The sequence below is a fragment of the Palaemon carinicauda genome, chromosome 9 (assembly GCF_036898095.1).
Source record: "Palaemon carinicauda isolate YSFRI2023 chromosome 9, ASM3689809v2, whole genome shotgun sequence".
NCBI lineage: Eukaryota > Metazoa > Arthropoda > Malacostraca > Decapoda > Palaemonidae > Palaemon > Palaemon carinicauda.
Window position 1 is genome coordinate 143,248,666 of NC_090733.1, and position 18,914 is coordinate 143,267,579.

At 38.6% G+C, this 18,914-nt stretch overlaps 1 protein-coding gene across 11 annotated transcripts in view; it reads left to right on the top strand.

Moving 5' to 3' along the window:
• The first annotated feature begins 5,101 nt into the window (after positions 1 to 5,101).
• The window catches only part of LOC137647216 (E3 ubiquitin-protein ligase Siah1-like), a 43,151-nt gene continuing 29,338 nt past the window's right edge, over positions 5,102 to 18,914 (top strand). Inside the window, exons 1-4 of one of the 11 annotated variants that reach the window (XM_068380566.1) lie at positions 5,107 to 5,321; positions 13,713 to 13,935; positions 14,907 to 15,143; positions 15,350 to 15,589. In XM_068380566.1, the coding sequence (XP_068236667.1) occupies positions 13,914 to 13,935; positions 14,907 to 15,143; positions 15,350 to 15,589 (499 nt within the window). In that variant the 5' untranslated portion in view covers positions 5,107 to 5,321; positions 13,713 to 13,913. The other 10 variants (XM_068380565.1, XM_068380567.1, XM_068380564.1 and 7 more) reach the window with 10 other exon arrangements.

Below are 18,914 nucleotides of genomic sequence, written 5' to 3' on the forward strand. Positions count from 1 at the left end.
CAAGGGCAGCACTAAAATCAAAGCCAATCATACCTACTTCCTGGCCACAAGCAAAGGATTTTTGGGTCGCCTTTATGACATCGTAAGTAAAAGCTCCACTTCTGGATACGGCTACAGTTCTGATGGAAAATTATAGAGCGAGATTTGTTTTTGGAGAATTTCCAGGTAACTCTTCATAAGTATTTCCGACTTGAGTTGAAAACGAATCTTATACATTTCACGCCATGGCGTTATCAAGAACGTGACGGACTAATCATTTAACTTCAGCATATCTTTTTAATTTTTTTTTTATTTTGTAAGCGACAACGGGAACTTTTTTTTTCTGCAAGCCCAAGATGGCTTTTATTTCTTTTTCATTCTTAAAGCCCTAATAAAGCCATAAAGTACTTCTTCAAGTTGGTTTGAGATACACACACACACACAAATATATATATATATATATATATATATAAATATATATATATATATATATATATATATATATATATATATATATATATATATATATATATATTTATATACATATATATATATATATATATATATATATATATATATATATATATATATATATATATATATGTATATATATATATGTATATATATATTTATATACATATATATTATATATATATATATATATATATATATATATATATATATATATATATATATATATATATATATATATTTTATAATAACTAAATTGAATATTAATCTACAGTCTGAAGCCCTTTTCCTAGTCCTTTCAACTCTGTATAGGCCTAAAATATTTTTCTTCTTTTAAACATACAGTTCTCTTGGTGTAATATTAGGAAGTGCTTTTCGTTACCAAATAATAATAATCTGCTACAGATGTATGAAAAAGTTGAAGCAAACAATATAAAGTCTGAGCTTATTGAAGAATTGCCTGGGCAGGCAAACGTCACGCTGAATCGCCAACGGTTTTTTTTTTTCTTTCTTTTTTGCAATCCAAATCAATGAAGACAGACCGAACTATTCCCCCACACAAATGTCATTTTCCACTACCTTTCACGCACTGAAAATCAAGTTCCCACTCCACATATTTAGATTTGGTATCTATGTATGGAATATATGTAAAAACATTGCAATACTTTAGTCTTTTCCTTTAGAGCTTCAGCCTCAAGGATATGAAAATATACAGAACCTGGACATAGGCCTAGATCCTGAAAAAAAAGTAGAGTGCCCAGATTAAAAGTATCCTAGCATTACGTGGTCGTAAATTTAACACCTAAAGAGCAAGATCAAATTTGTCAGTTAGGCCTATTGATTACAAAGGAAAATTGTCTTTTTGGTAAGGCCGTTGTCTTTATTTATACTTTAAGGGCTGTTTATCTGGTCCTAATAGTGTAGGGGATCCCTGCTTTCTACAGGACCTTCACAGTCATTTTATCCTATACATTCGGAGGCATTCAGCTTTTCACATCGCATATTGGTCGTTTATTGTCAAATCCACATTATCGAAGCACTTAGAAAACAAGATAAAAGGCTATAAACGCAAAATAACAATACATTACTTTCATTGAAAGGAAATAAGGAAAATGTGCTGGAAATATTTTTAAGAAAATTATTTTGAGAAAAAATCTAAACGTTTTTGTGTCTCACTGGAATCGTGAATAATCGTTGTGTTTTGGTTATCCTTATCAACAATTACAAACAGATAAGCAATGAAGTTTGTCTGTTAGTCAAATTATCTTCTTGCTAATGCTACAAAAAAATAATGCGATATAATAATAATAATAATAATAATAATAATAATAATAATAATAATAATAATAATAAATGGTACTTTATGTTACTTAAATGTATATAAAAATAAATGAAAGAATTACTGAATTTTCTCAAATGACAACGGATAGGGTCAACAAATTGCTATGGATAAATGAATTTATGACTGTGGGCCATATGGATCGGCGGTGGGACCTGGGAAGTCACTCCGCACCCAGGTGCAACAGGGATAGAGGGGGGGGGGGGTTTGGAAGCCATCAGTAACATTAGGAAGTAAAAGTTAAAAGTTAGAAGGAACTGGACTGCAAGATGGAAGAAATAAAGAGGGGCGGATGTAGAGTAGAAAGCTAAACATTCAATGCAGTTAGGGGCACTTAAGTAATGCTTACTTAATTCCACTTCCGTGCAGGAAATATATATTGTCATACCATATAGGCCTATCTCCGACATCGTAGTACAAATTGCATGATAATCATTAACATTTGTGTTTGTACAGGTGCTTGTGTGTTCTGGCTTAGCCTACTTTCAAACTTAAAGTACCATTTTAGTGTCAGTCACTTATATAAGTTGGTGGATGTCTGCGTGTTTGAGAGAGATTTCCATTTTACCCCTTTCTGGACGACAGGTGTCTGGGAGCTCGAAATAGATAGTTTATTATTTGATCGGTTTCGTGCTCCTAGTACCCTGTCGTCCAGAAAGCGGTGAAATGGTAATCTCTCTCAAATACCTGGACATCCATCAATATTATGAGTGACTGTACCTATCTACCTGACTTTTTGTGTCAGTTAAGATGTTTACATTTCAGTGCGTTAATCTACCGTTTCTTTTGCACATACGAAATGTTTGAAAAGGCCTTCATGAACATGTGGACTAGATTAGGACAAATTTAATTTCCTCACATCCCGTGGGTAATCGAGAGAGACAGTCTATCATATCAAAAGGAAAAACTGTTTTAGGTAATAAAAACAAAAATTAGAAAAATTTTCCATCACAAGTAGAAATTAAAAGTCTATAAACTGTATTTTCTTGTTAATTATCCCACCTCCTGTTTTTAAATCATAGGAAAGAGATTGAAATCAAGAAAATATATATTTTAGCATGCAGTAGAGTGGTGGTGATGGTAGGTAAATGTAAGTGGTTTGTGCAGTTGTATAACAATACAAAATGTTTTCCAGAGTAGGTTGATGGACGGTTGATTTTGGCACCTCTGGGTTGACTGAAAATTCTGGAGTCATTCGAGAAGTTCTACAGGCTAATTCTTACCATACCACCTGAATCCACTTATCTAAAGTAGTTACGGCATAGATCTATTCTAGATTATTTGTATTTGCAGACATAGGCCTACACAAATCTATATTAATTCATACGTGAACACATGTTCAAATGAACTAGTCTTTATACTAAGAACACATAAACCCCCTAATGATCTTTTTGGTGTACAGACAAAACTCGAGTGCAAAAATAAGTCATGGTATTAACTGTAAATCTGTGGGAGGTTGGGCTGTGGCACCCAAGCAGTACCAGCTGAACTCGGTTGAGTCCCTTGTTAGGCTGGGAGGAACGTAGAGAGTAGAGGTCCCCTTTTTTTGTTTTGTTTCATTGTTGATGTCGGCTGCCCCCCAAAATTGGGGGAGGTGCCTTGGTATATGTATGTATGTATAATCGTACAATAAAGTTTAAACAATCAATCATTCAGCGTGAGGAAAACAATTGATTCAACTCTGTAAGTAGTGTTGTTAATTAATAAGCCAATAAGTAGATGCTACTGTGTTATACTGATATCGAACATCAATGCAGTCATTGAAAATGAATTCCGGACAACTGTTTTACACCTAAACTATGTTGATTGTCAATGTATTAGTGCACGAATGTCTAGATAACTGCACAGTTTAGTTTTTTTTTCTTCCTCTGCCAGACAGAATACTGTTGACATGTCTTTATAGTTTTTATATAAAAGATGTTTCAATGTTGTTACTGTTCTTAAAATATCTCATTTCAATTGTTCATTACTTTTGGGCTTATAGCATCCTGCTTTTCCAACTCGGGTTGTAGCTTGGCTAATAATAATAATAATAATAATAATAATAATAATAATAATAATAATAATAATAATAATAATAATAATAATAATAATCATTATTATTATTGTTGTTGTTATTTGAAATGGTAGCATTGGCTCAGCATCAGTTTAGAACAACATACTTGAATCAGAGATGAAAATCTTAAATAGTTTAATGGTAATTCGGGGAAGAAAAAAAGTAAGAAGGATCTAAAAAAAAAAAATCAGACATTCCACACACGGCAGTGATATAACAAAACGTTCGATACGCTACATACGCATTCGATCGTGAAACAATGACTGTCATTCTGGCAACAGCTTCATTAATTGACAACAAAGAAGTGCAGTGGGTTAACATACATACATACTCTACCACAGAACAGGGAAAAGTTGGATTAACACACATAGCAGCATAAATTGCTGTCTAAAGTGCATCAGCTGACTTATCAAAAACAATACAGACCAGAATATAAGTTTGTAAATTACGGGTTGCAAATTTGCACAGAGATCTTGTCTTTCCAAAATAACTTAAAATGATATATTACTAAACCGTAACAATCTTATAATCCTTTGTTTCATAACTACTTATTTGTGGTTTTCGACTTTTTTGTTTTGTTTTGAGAGTAACAAAACCTAACGTAACCTAACCGTTCAAATAAGGCAGTAGAGTAACGAATAGGACAATAAATAACAATTGTAAAATAAATCATATAGAGATTTGGACATACGAGACGAGGATATTGAAACATTAACCCATAAATTCATTGTATTGGAACTTTTAGCATTGTGCCCCTCATAATTGCCTCTGATACATAGTGAAGCAGTCATATCAAGATTACTTGAACCTAATGCTGTATCTTTATAGGACGGCTCCATAAAATGTTCAAATATTACCAATAATTTACGGGTGGCTTACGAATGACACAATCTTTAAATGTGATCATATAAGGAGAATGACCCTAAAGTTACAGAACCCACTTTTCCAGGTAGAAAAAAATGGCAATACAGTTACTACGCGCAGTATGCAAGGAAAATCGGCAAACTTTGCGAATAAAGCCTTGGATAATAAACGTGATTATCCTTTTGGAAGGATCACTTTGATATACATAAAAGACCGTCAGTAGCAAGAACACATAGCATCGAAGTCAAGTCTAAGTTCTGCCTAAACATGTAACAAGCATTTACTTACCTTGTTACCGAAAGGGAATATGCCGGCCGCCAGTCAACCAGTCTATTTTCCCCAGAACAGTCTATTTAGGCATTTACTCGTTTGCGTGCGATTTCAACGACAAATCCAAAGTTACTTTACCCAATGAATTCATTCTTCACCCATCACTGTTAATTGTTTTCGACACACACTTTTGATGTACACGGGGTACCGTCCAGGCAATGAGTGGCGTATCTTGGTCCAGACATATCTCGTCTGATATGGTAGTTTATTTTCTGTTATGGGACAAAATATCGAGGATATTCAGGAACTTGAAGCACAGAATGTAAACACACTTTCAAATAGGTGAGCTATCGTTTAGAAACCAGGTATGCTCTCTCTGTTACGGTAGCACTAAATAAGTAAATATGCTAAAATCTAAAGTTTCATTTCCTTAAACGGTGTAGTTCCTGGAGATTCGTAACTTCGCAAGTCGTGTGGTCATAGAAGTTGCTTCAATCTTACCCCTCACTTATCTTATAGAGTGAAGTTCAAGATATGAAATCTCGTAAGTTAGAAAAAAATTGGCTTTGATTAATTTAGCATTTTACTTTATAAAACATTGGTCGGATGCTCTTTCGAGTTGCTGTATTCCTGCCCATTACTTAACCAGCGGAGAGATAATAAAAACGTTAAATCTTATTAAAATATATCTATGAAACACGGTACTTATATGAATATTTTTGTTTGTTTTAAAAAGTTAACAAATCAAATAACTTTCATATTTTAATCATGGCGCCATTCTCACTATTGCAACAACTGATCAATGGGCACGAAACAAAAGAGACGGCGGAAGCGCCCTCGCCAATTGCTGGTGACTCATTCACTCGCTCACAACCAAAACAAACGTTGTTATGAGGTAATTAATGTGGGAGGATTCTTGTCATTTTGTCAACTCATCAAATTATTTGTCATGAAGTAGGACCGCGAATATTGAAGCGTTGACAGCTATTAGGAATCGCCTGATTACAATTGACAAGCTCGTGACAGATGAGGTTTTTGGTGATTTTGCAAGACATCTTGTGGAACCTCCAGTTATCGTGTGTATTTCCTGCCAGATTTTTCTTATGACCAGAAGGTAATCTCGGCTTTGTTGATTTTAATGAGTAAGGCATAGGCGTAATAGTATTTGATACTTAAAGTACGAGCTAGGCCTACCGTAATTTGTATTGTAGATTACGTACGGTAAAGCAACAACGTTAGGCTAGTCTACAATGTACACATGCTGACATAAAATTTCGATATACAGAATACTGTAATATTGCCTAGTGTAGGCAGTATGAAATAGGCCTACCGGTTGTGTCCATTAAGTTACCCTACGGCAGGTTAATGTACCTCATGGTTGTATGATTCTGTAGTTTCTTGCCTTAATATATGAACCATGTATTTTCCGTTGCTTTTATGTATTTTATATATTCCAGGCCATTAATGTATGGGCAGACTGCTAGTTTTTATGACAATTATTATATAATTTTACCAGGGTACTGTTCAAAGATACTAAGATATTGGATCATTAAGACGTCCCCCTGTAGGTCATTGTAATCTAGTGGACGGAGTTGCTGTTCTGATGTGTGAGAACATCGTGTCCTAGTTTATAAGGGAAAAGAAGCCTTCGTAGTTTGTTGGGGCATAGTGAAAATTTCCTTTTTACAAGGTAAACAGACACAAGAACACTATCTAACCAAAGGTTCCCCACCTAACCTAACCTAACATAACATCAGATCCATATTCCTACCTACTTAACTGCAGGGGTTATACCTCCTGTGACTTGTCCTTACACTACCGTATTCGTAGCTTACCCTGTCCTAACGAACTACAGTCACCCCACTGTGGAGAACTTTGGGTGTCAATGGTTATTAGAGTAAGCGCACGGATAAAGGTTTACCACAGTTATGGGTAAATCCCAGGGGAATAAATTGCCATTTAATATTGAACCCTCCTGTTTCTCCCTAACCCAACCTTGGAAACTCTGTCCTTACTCACTAAGGGCCTTCACCTACCTGTGATCCCTCAATTACTTTAACAGACCTATGATGCTATGTTCATACTCATGGCATACCTAAGTGTATCTGAACTATACAGAAGTTATGCCCAGTGGGGGTTGCTGTGGTCTGATTGGTAACGTCTCTGCCTGGTGTTTGCTAGTCGGGGGTTAGAGTCCCATTCAGACTTGTTAGTGCCTTTAGTGTCTGCAATCTTACCATCCTTGTGAGCTGAGCTAAGGTTGGGGGTTTTGGGGGAGCCTATAGGTCTATCTGCTGAGTCATCAGCAGCCACTACCTGGCCCTCCCTGGTCCTTGCTTGGGTGGAGAGGAGGCTTGGACGCTGATCATGTGATATACGGTCAGTCTCTTGGGCATTGTCCTGATTACTAAGGCAATGTCACTCTCCCTTGCCTCTGCCATTTTTGAGCGACCTTTAAAGGTTTCTGGTTCGGGGAGCCGAAAAATAAAAGTACAGTATTACACTGGGCTGAAATAACATGTCAAAATGATCCCTTAACCAGTTAGAAAATGTACTTGTTTTTTTGTTATAATAATAACATTGTAAATACATATAACACAAATTTTGTCTTCACATTAAAGGGTGTCTAGTGTATCTGAACTGTTAGTTGAAAGGGCCAAGATGTGGCCAGGTTAGGTTAGGCAAGTGGTATTATTTTGGGTTAGGACAGATCTGTATTCTAAATATTGACTAGGGTCCAGAATTCACAAAAACGACAATGTATGTGGCCAACATGAACAAACTCTTGTGAACTTCATATGACCCTCTTAAATCGACATCAATGACCACCGAGGTTATGATGCCGGATAATTACAAATTATATATTAATTTTTTTATCACGTTTTGTGCTTTTAGAATAAGAAGTGAAATAACTTGTATGAGTAATTCCACATGATTTAAAGTGAGTTTTGTATGAATTGAAAAAAAAAATTAGCCTAATTAACACTAATATTTTACAGGCTACTTTTTTGTATCATTAAACAACTATTCTGTTACGGGCCCCATATCTACAGCTTCGGAAAATATAATGTTTTAAGAGAGGAGCAAGTGCAGTTCTCAGATTTTGTTTACACATACCACATATGCACAGTTGTTGTTTTGGCAAATTCAGAAAAAACAGTAATACCTTGACATGTGAGTATTATTCATTCCTGGACAGAGCTCCTATGTCAATTCGCTCGTATCTCGAGTCAATTTTTTTCATATAAAATAACTGAAAAAAATCTATCTTCGTGTCCTAAAAAAATACAAATCAATGATAATAACAATAGAAAAAAGCTTAGATTTTAAATGTTACACTGTACAGTATAAACATACTTCACATACTCTCACAAAATTATATAAATGATTACTGTGATATGCGATAAAATGTAGTTTTATTACGAAGTTCTTACCTTTGAGACAAGATAGCGGCTGATGGCGGTGTGTGCGGAGGAGGGAGGTAGGGATAGAGAGATAATTGGACTGGACCACATTTACTGTTCCTTGTACATAGCGTAACACTTAAACTTATAATTAACTGAGTTTAGCTTAATTTTTTAATAACATTTTACTATAATTTTTTAATAACTTTTACAATACAGGGTATTCTTTCTCACTTTTTTACAATACAGTATGCATTTTTTTTACTGTTTTAGGATTGTACATATCGTCAATATACTCGGCTCATAATGGCATGCTAACAAACTGATGTGGAAACCACGCTCTTGTTTCTCGGTGATTTCATGCTTTAGCTCTCGTCGTCATGCTTTTTTCTTCTTGCTGCCAACGTTACCACTCGCTTTCTTTGGACCCATCACTTATGAAGAATGTTAGCAAATATACTGTTAAAATGAATAACTAAAGCAAAAACAACACAGGAGATGTGTACTGAAGTTGTTGATCACATCAAATGAACGAGTGATGCAGGCTTAAAGGAGGTTAAAGCACTCCCAAGCACTCGGCCACCTAGCGTTAGCTTCTGTAAGTGTGCTTGTATCTCGGAAAATTTTGCTCAGAGGCTGTCTTATTTCGTAATGCTTGTATGATAAGGTATTACTGTTTGTTTATACTGTGCTTTAGTGTGGTGCATTAAAAGAATCTAACCTTCATGTCTATTAGAAATATAATTTGATTTCGGGGATCCTGTTGCAGCATAGGGAGCCTGTGCCCTAATTTGGGTTAAGCAAGGTTGGTGTATCTGGAAGAAAATATGAAATCCTGAACATCTTGAAGCACATCATGAATAGGTAGTTCCTTTGGAGGAGAGCCTGATAGAGGGAGGGAGGATGTAATTAAAAGTACAAGACCAGGGAAACTCCTGGAATCTGTAGGGCTGAAATCTGAGTGGGATCTCCATTAGCAACTTTCGAAAGGACAACAAAGGATGGATCTTGAAAAACAAGATGGACAGGAGGAATAACAGGATTAAGAGATTCGGCAACATTTTGACCAGTGAGAGGAGGAAGAACAGATGGAATAGGTTCATGTACAGGTATGAGCACCGAGGAAGTTCCTGTAGGGGCAGAATAATACACTATGTAGACCCTGAGTCTGTGAGTACTCAATAAGAATGCTGTCAAGTAGGACCTGTTACACAAGAATAGGCTAAAGGAGGTTCAGGTTTGGAGGACAACTTGACTGCTTAACTGGAAGGAAAACAATCTGGAGCAGAAAGGCTAGGAAGATCATATGTCAAGGTAAAAGAAGGCATGGTTGTAGGCATAGAAGAGTGGAAAAAAATTGTGTGGGAATGTTCAGTACCAAGAAAAGAATATTGCATGGTTTTTATAGTGCAATAGGTTTAAGAGTTTAATGCAGTAGATTTCAAAAGAAAGTGTTAATATTCCATCGAGGAGCTATCATGTCTTATTTTAACTGGGGTTTTATAATGACATAGGAATGGTAGTCGGCAAGCACCAGGAACAGAAAAGATAAGAGTTGGTGGCCACTGTGTCTTTGAATAGTGGGGGAAATAGATATAGGGTATAAATGGTACATAATAAGGTGAAGAAAATTTGTTATATTTTGGGGGCTTTATCCTTCTTCTAATCCTTTATTTGTTCCATCACTACATACAAACCCTTTCGCTCTTTTTTAGGGAATATACTTTCGGTAAAGCTGGAAGACTAGTCATAAGATATGTAACGATGTGTAACAACCCCCCTGCTACCATCACAGAGACTGGTATACCTTGGAATGTTCATAGACACCAACTTGCAGAAAGTCTTCCCTTCTGATGACAGGATCCAGAGGGAGGAGGAGGTAGCAAGTCCCTTCTTAAAGACACTTCCGGCTCAGCAGTGATTACGTCTCGGGTAACCTATCGTCCCTGGAATGTCTTACTCAACGGCCGGCTACGGATATGATTCCTTCAGTGGTGGCTGAAGTCCAGTTGGGTTCTAAACAAGGACTCGGTGGACTCTCTGGTCCCCATGTGACCCAAGTAAAGGACGGAATTGAGATGGTGGGTGACAGATGAGAACCTCCTCCTAGGAGTCCATCTTTTCTCTCTTCCCCCGGAATTGTTGCTCTTTTCAGATGTATCAAAAGAAGTGTGGGGAGCCCATCTGCTGTATCAAAAGAGCCTCTTTGCTCTGGTCCAGGTCCGAAAGATCCCAGCACATAAACGGTCTGGAGATGAGGGCAGCCTTCTTAGCCCTGCAACAGTTTCATCTGTTCCTGTCAGGTCACTGTGTGTTGTTGATCAGTGACAACACCATGGTAGTGAGTTACGTAAATAAGCAAGGCGGTACCTTTTCTCTGCAACTTTGCCTTATAGCAGTGGAGATGCTAAGAAGGGCCGAAGACAACTCGGTGTCCCTATTGGCTCACTGCATTCCAGGCAAGAGGAATGTGCTCGCAGACAACCTGAGCATAGTGACTCGGGTAACGGGCTGCGAGTGGTCTTTGAATCATCTGGTTGCCAACAAAATCCTGATATTGTGGGTTTCCCTGATGGTTGACCTGTTTGCAACATTGCTGAACAACAAGCTCCCTCTGTACTGTTCCCCAGCACTGGATCCCCAGGCTCTCTGGCAAGGTGCATTCCAACAATGGTGGGATAACATCGATGTCTACGCCTTTTCCCTATTTTGCCTAATGAGAAGGGTGCTCAACAAGGCAAGGTTCCTGGACCTTCTTCAGCTGCTGACAGAAGTCCCGAGAGAACTCCCTCCGTGTCAGGATCTACGCAGACAACCACACCTGTACATCTCCCACAGAACCGAAGAGTCCCAATGTCTTCAAGCCTGGAGGGCCTCCAGCATCTCATGCAGAGAGGATTTTCATAACACGATGCAAAGATGTCTGATACCTGTGGGAATCTTCAGCTGCTGTGTACCAGCCTAAGTGGACAGTCTTTAGTGGTTGGTGTCGGGAAGGGATATCTCTCCTCTCGATGCTACTACAGCAATAGCAGATTTCCATGTGTACCTTTGAGAGGAAAAGCTCTTCTCAGTCTCGGCTGTGAAAGGCTATCGCTCAGCCTGAGCCTCGCCTTTAAATTGAAAGAAGTTATTTCTTCATTGTTGGAATTGTCTCAACTTGTACAGAGTTTCGAGCTTACCTGTACTCAGTTGGAAGTTAGACCTCCTCCATGGAACATGGTTCATGCTCTTTTGATCTTTGAAAGAATCCCCTTACATACCATTATGCCAGGCATCTGATCTTCACCTGACCTTAAAGACCGTTTTACTTCTTGCTTTGGCCTCAGCCAAGAGAGTAAGTGAACTTCTTGGTCTTTTGTACATCTCCCATTCAAGGGGATGTGGAGAGGTAATGGTCGGCTTCGTCCCTGAGTTTATCGCCAAGACTCGGAATCCGGGAGTAGTGGATCCTAGATTCGAACCTTTCGGGATTGAGAATCTCCGTAATGTAACCAATGACCCGGATCAACTGCTACTTTGCCAAGTGAGGATCTTGAGCTCACGAAGCTAGGGGGATTGGTACCTCCCTAGCATTTAAGAACTACTCTGTGGCGCAGGTCCTTTAAGCGAGTGTGTGGAAGTGTCAAGTGACTTTCACTGTGAAGGCTGCACAACAATTGGTTTAAATACTTCAAGCTCCTTGATGGACAAGTAGCAGGTGATAGAGGGCAGAGGTTAGCCATTCATTAAGTCTGGGGTGAATTATAAGAAAAACTGGCTCCTCCTTTCTTTCATCTTCCCCTCCCTTAGGGAACAGCACCTACGGTACTCTGCAAGCTGGCCTCCTCTGTCTGCAGATAATACCCATTTCCATTGTGTAAGCAGGTTTAGAAATACAGTATATACTTTTTGCGTCCCCATACCCCTTGGCGAGGTGGGATAGGGTAACATCTATGGTTGATTCAAAGACTCCTACGATTTCTGAGAATTTTTACCTAGACAAGTTACATTGCTAGTATCACGCAATCACACGGATTGCTCAGGCCGCTAAGTATGCTTATTGCACAGAGTTTTACCGAGGTGTCATGGTTTTCTTCCGTGTGTGCGTAGCACTGTGGGAAACTCTGGGTCAGAAACCAGCCAGGTGTTTAGGACTTCCACTTACCTTAAGGGTGAGTCTTCCCTAATAAAGAGTGAAAGGGTTTGTATTTAGTGACGGAACAAATGACATTTGAAGTAATTTTTTTTTTTCCTAACGATACAAACCTTGAGAGCTCTATACAAATTTGCCCCACCATCACCTATCCCCTCCTGCAAGTCCTGCCTACAATCAGAAATGACGAGACAACATTGGTGTGTGTGTGTGTGTGAACGAGGCCACACAGGTGTGTGTGTGTGTGAACGAGGCCACACTGGTGTGTGTGTGTGTGTGAACGAGGCCACACTGGTGTGTGTGTGTGTGAACGAGGCCACACTGGTGTGTGTGTGTGTGAACGAGGCCACACTGGTGTGTGTGTGTGTGTGTGTGTGTGTGAACGAGGCCACACTGGTGTGTGTGTGTGTGTGAACGAGGCCACACTGGTGTGTGTGTGTGTGTGAACGAGGCCACTCTGGTGTGTGTGTGTGTGTGAACGAGGCCACACTGGTGTGTGTGTGTGAACGAGGCCACACTGGTGTGTGTGTGTGAACGAGGCCACACTGGTGTGTGTGTGTGTGTGTGAGCGAGGCAACACTGGTGTGTGTGAGCTAGGCAACACTGGTGTGTGTGTGTGTGTGTGTGCGAGTGAGGCAACACTGGTGTGTGTGAGCTAGGCAACACTGGTGTGTGTGTGTGAGCGAGGCAACACTGGTGTGTGTGAGCGAGGCAACACTGGTGTGTGTGAGCGAGGCAACACTGGTGTGTGTGAGCGAGGCAACACTGGTGTGTGTGAGCTAGGCAACACTGGTGTGTGTGAGCTAGGCAACACTGGTGTGTGTGAGCGAGGCAACACTGGTGGGTGTGTGTGTGTGAGCGAGGCAACACTGGTGTGTGTGAGCTAGGCAACACTGGTGTGTGTGTGTGTGTGAGCGAGGCAACACTGGTGTGTGTCTGTGCGAGGTAGCAGGTACTGCACCCAAACCCCACCGCTAACTAGCGGTGGGGTAGTTACACCTTGCCAAAAGTCTTATGGTTGGTCTTCCAGCTTTGCTGAAAGTATATTAACTAATAAAGAGCTCTAGGTTTGCATCGTTAGATAAAATAAAAATGACTTTAAACTTTATCATTTCACATAGGAGGCCATTGTATCGGAGAGCATGCCGATATTCTTCGTATTGATCGTCTACTACATAAACTTTACCTCTGCAGGCTACACACCTAGAATTCGGGTCATAATAAAGTCAGTAAAGCCGGGTATTGCAGACTTGCTCCGTATCTTAATTAGAGAAATCAGAGAAGATAGGCTACCTGGAGGATATGAAGCAATGACTTAATATTGGCCCAACGATAGCAAAATGGCAACACTGGAAAGCTTTTAAGTCCCAAAATTATAGCGCTCGGCAGATTGTGATGTCTTTCGTGTGCAACCAGGGTTAGTTAAAGAATCAACTCTTAACACTTTTTTTTTTTCTTGTACCAAAGCTGTGCTTCATAAGCATATACTGTAGCACATGAATATTGTATGAGTATTGATATAAAATGTTAAGCAATATGTTTTTAGTGCTATACAGTGCAGTATATAGGATATTGGTTCAGGTTGAGTCTGTTCCTTGATTTTACTCTGTTGGTAAGTGCGAGATTGTGTCTTTAAATTGCCATTAAATATGATAATGAAAAGTTGTGCAATATGGTTTGGTAGTAAGAATCCAAGTATTGTTTTCATTGTTTGACCTATTTTTGTCTGGTTCAGAGGAAACGGTTTAGTATTTCATGTAAGCTCAGATCATAAACTGTTCTGAGATTTTTAGTATAGTTTTCAATTTTTCTTTACTGTATTTTGGATTTTTGAAAGATAATTTAACACTAAAATATTATAAAGCAAACCTTAATAAATTCCGTTTAGATAAAACGACATTGAATATTGTCAATTACATTAGTGTAGTTTACTGTTTAACTTGTAAAATTGAAAGTCCTGTATATACATTGAATTAGACTACCATTTGTGATTGAGACTGGTAGGTACCTTAGTACGCTTTTGGTAATAAGTTAGTTGAAGTTAATAATAATTTGAAAGGAAGGTTGTAGCATGTAATGAAACCAATGCAACTTAATAATAAACCATATTTCCAGTTTCTTGAAGTCACAGTTTCAGTTTTCTGATATTATAACTAGGGAAGAAGTATTGTACTTTATTGTAGAAATTGTGGTGGTGGTTATACTCTCTTCAGATCTCGTACTTGTAATAAGATACACAGTAATCCATGGTTGGAAGCTTGCTGTCATAATGGTCGTATAATAATCTATCCTAAGTACTGTAATGTGTAACAAACACAATACAGTAGTCAAGAATATTATTTGTTCTACTTTTAGTATTTATATTAATGATCTATTTTGTCTTTTCAGACATTAACACGACAGAAATGAGTGCCTATGCAAACAAGAGTGGTAGGGGAATCCCCCCACAGTCCCCACCTTCTGGTATTTCTCCTGGTGGTAATACAGATTTAGCTAATCTCTTTGAATGTCCCGTATGCTTTGACTTCGTGCTTCCACCAATTCTGCAGTGTCAGAGTGGTCATTTAGTTTGTGCAAATTGTCGGCCAAAGCTGACTTGTTGTCCAACATGCAGAGGACCACTAGGTAGGTATTTTTTTCTTTTCAAGTTATATAAGTACCGTTCTGTATTATATACTAATAGTAGAATGTGCCAGAGCTTGCATAGAAGAAACTTTTTTTTTTTTTTTTGATCAAATAAAGATTCAGTTATAATTACATAGCGTAAAAATACAGTAACAAGATTACATATTTCTTAAAGTATATTTGAATAATTTTTTGTTTATTTACAGGTAACATCAGAAATCTAGCAATGGAGAAGGTTGCATCCACAGTTATGTTTCCATGCAAATATTCATCTTCAGGTTGTTCTGTAACTCTCCTTCACACAGACAAAACTGAGCACGAAGAGACCTGTGAGTTCCGACCATATTTATGTCCCTGTCCAGGAGCCTCTTGTAAATGGCAAGGCTCTTTAGAACAAGTTATGCCACATCTGATGAGTGTTCATAAAAGTATTACCACGCTTCAAGGTAAGTTGAATTTTGTCCATGATATGATAAAGGTAGACTGTGAGTTGACTTACATTTACTGTATATGGATATATAAACTGCTGTTTTACATAGTGTTATTTTGCCTGTTCAAAAAGTCTCATTCAAGGAAGATGTCTTGTTTACGCTTTTGAACCCCCAGAAGTATCTCTTAATTCAAGATCTTATGTCCTTCATTTTTTCCTACTCGAAAACAAACCTTCGTCTTGTAATAGCTATTTGATTTCAGTGAAGCTGGAAAATTAAAATTATAACAAGATGTCGGTAGTTACCAGCATGCAGTGGAGAAGCCTTGTCCCAATGCTGACTCACCGAGAAGCCACTTGAATTTCAGCATCTGATGCATACTAATGTTTCTTGGAGGCTTAACCCAACCTTGTCATTGCGCACAAGATTACGGGCATTCTGTGTGTTGCCAATGCGCCTAGAGGATTAATCCGATGAATTGGTCTTGTCTTTGCTTGCTCACCTTTGCTTGCCATAGTTTGAACACTTGCATGTTCTAGCTGTTAGCGACAACACCACTGTAGTGGCTAATGTCAACAAGTTATGAGGTCCAGCTTCACATCACCTCTAGGATTTGGCAAGGTAGGCACACTCCTGGAGACTGGACAATGTAGTGGAACTGTGTGCAAGATTTATTTTGGATCATGTAATAGGAGCAGAGTGGTTGCTTCATCCTCTAGTAGTGGAGAGGCTTCCGACTAGTGGGGTTCCTCGTCAATAGACCTGTTTGCTACAAAGCTCAACAGCAAGCTTCTGGTCAACTGTTCACTGATTCTGGATCCAGCATCAGCTCTAAAAGATACATTCCATCATAATTGTGATGGCCTCACCACTTGTGTTTTTCCAAAGTTTTGCCGATTTGAAGTGTAATCACCAGGGTACTGATTTGGCTCAGATCTCGGGCTGATCCTGGTGGCTCCTAAATGGCTACAATTAGAATGGTCACAGACTTGGAGATGCTCCTGACCTAAGTTCCAAGGAAATTCCCCTTACGTTTCAATCTGTTTCGGAATGGAACAACTCTTTACCGTATTCATCGCTGCCAACTCATCCCTGACCTAATTCATCTCCACCAACTCATTGCCTCACCTCAACTAAACTCTGAAATCATTACAAAACTCCTTATCTAAAGAGTAAGTTAAAACAATAACAGCAGTTACTCAGTAATTTTGACAGGTAAAAAAAGGGCCTTACAAAACACACACACCTTTATTTAAAGAAGACTAAATGAAAACATTTAAAGAAAAGTAAATACAGTAAAAGCAATAACAATAAATACTCAGTTACTAACTCAACTTTGAATCATGAAGATAAAACAAATATCCACTCAGAAGCAGCAGTCAGAAGACTACAAGTGGACATTCATTAATGCACTCAGAAAAGTTCAAAAGGTCGAGACTGTTATTTAAAATTGCTTATAATGATCAGTGAGTTCACCACCAGCAAAATTTTAAAAGATACAGGAATACTGATGCCTGCATTCTTAGAATTGTTCAAAATTTTACTGAAGGGACTCAGTATTTCTCATAGAATAGATTATTTTTTTCCATCATCATTGGGAATTTTTTTTACTTAATTATGTGGCATTTAATTTAGTTTTAGCATCATGAAAGTGTTTTATTTTAATTCTGAATAATGGTGGTTTTAATATCCACTGAATCTCGCTAATCAACCTCCACAAGGTTTTTGAGGCGATGAGTTGGACTTGACCCAATCTGCTTTGCCAATCTGATCTGGAGAGATTCATAGCTCACTGACATTCCTCCCTCTTCACAGGTGGAGAATATCCAGCATCTCCTCAGAGCCAAAGGCTTTTCACAAGGCACTGCAAAGATGTCTGGATACATCTAGAAATTCTCTGCAACAGTTCATCAAGCAAAGTGGGCCATCTTCTGTGATTGGTACCATAGAAGGAGTAACTCTCTGGTTGTAGCTTCTTTGCAGTTATTTTCGTGTACCTAAGCAAGGAGAAACTTTTCTCAGTCTCGCCATTGGAAGGTTATCACTCGGCTTTCGGCCAGGTCTTTAGACCGAAAAGCTTAGACCTTTTCTCATTGTGAGCTCATGAGGAACTTCAAGCAGTTTTCTTGGGCAAAAGAACTTGACCGCTTGTGTGATATGTAACTGGAGTTCTTATGTTACTTAAAAGGTCCTCTTAAGAACCTATTGGCATTAGCTGCAGGGAATAGACACCTACGAGGAACGAAAATCCATGAATACTTCGTTCCTAGGGATGGGATAATTCATAACCCCCCCCCCCAAACACACACTACTACCTATAGGCAGTGTACTAACACACTAGGTAACAGAGTGTACTGCACTACATTGTTTTCATAGGGTTTCTTTGAAAGTTCATATTGTAGTTCAAATTACTTTTAGAGGTAATTCTAAATCATAAACACAGCTTCAATGTAAGGTTAAGATGACTAGTAACATTAAAGTCGGCACCACACCGCCCAATGTATCCTCTCAAGTACTGTACTGTACAAAAACATTTGCTGATACTGTAGTGCAATACAGTATAGTATTGCTGTAATATACAGATACTCCTTATTTAATGATGTCTTGTTTTATGATAACTCAGAATTATGACGACTTTGAAAATCTTGAAATCCATGATTAATACACTAAATAAGGGTTTAATTTATCAAGTGTCTTGCACAAAAAATCACCAACTAACTATATGCCCTCCACATTCCAGGGGGTATGGTAGATCACCCCCTGGAGTTTTATAAACTTTCGGCTAGGGCACAGTAGGATAAAACCATGACTTATCTTAATAACAAACCTGTATCGTGCGCTTATGACAAACTTAATCGTCAGGACAGACGACACTCTAGCGCTGGGCCTAATGTTCATGATGATAATACTGCATGTTCTACAGAATGCCATTCTATTTCACATAGTTCTTTGCAGGTGCAGTATGTAGATAAGGGACATGGAATGTTTCCCCCTTCCACAAAGTCATTCCCCCATCAGACACAGACGAGGGACTAGCGGCGGATGACGTAGACGTGGTCCTCACCGTAAGTGTTCTAGATGACAGAGTTTTAAGAACTCTCTAACATCTCGTAAATTGAGGTGATTGTTGTTACAACGGGAGTGAGCTGAACTTCACCTACTCTTTCTCTGCCTCCTATTCCCGTCACAAAGGAAGAACGTCCAAGGAAGAGTTAAGCACTCATCAACCATTAAAACGGAACAACCGTATCGTGTTATAATTATTAATGACTCTTTGGATAGCCTTGATGCACGCATGAGTACTAGCTCTGCTCATATACCCCTTTTGAGGCCCCATTGT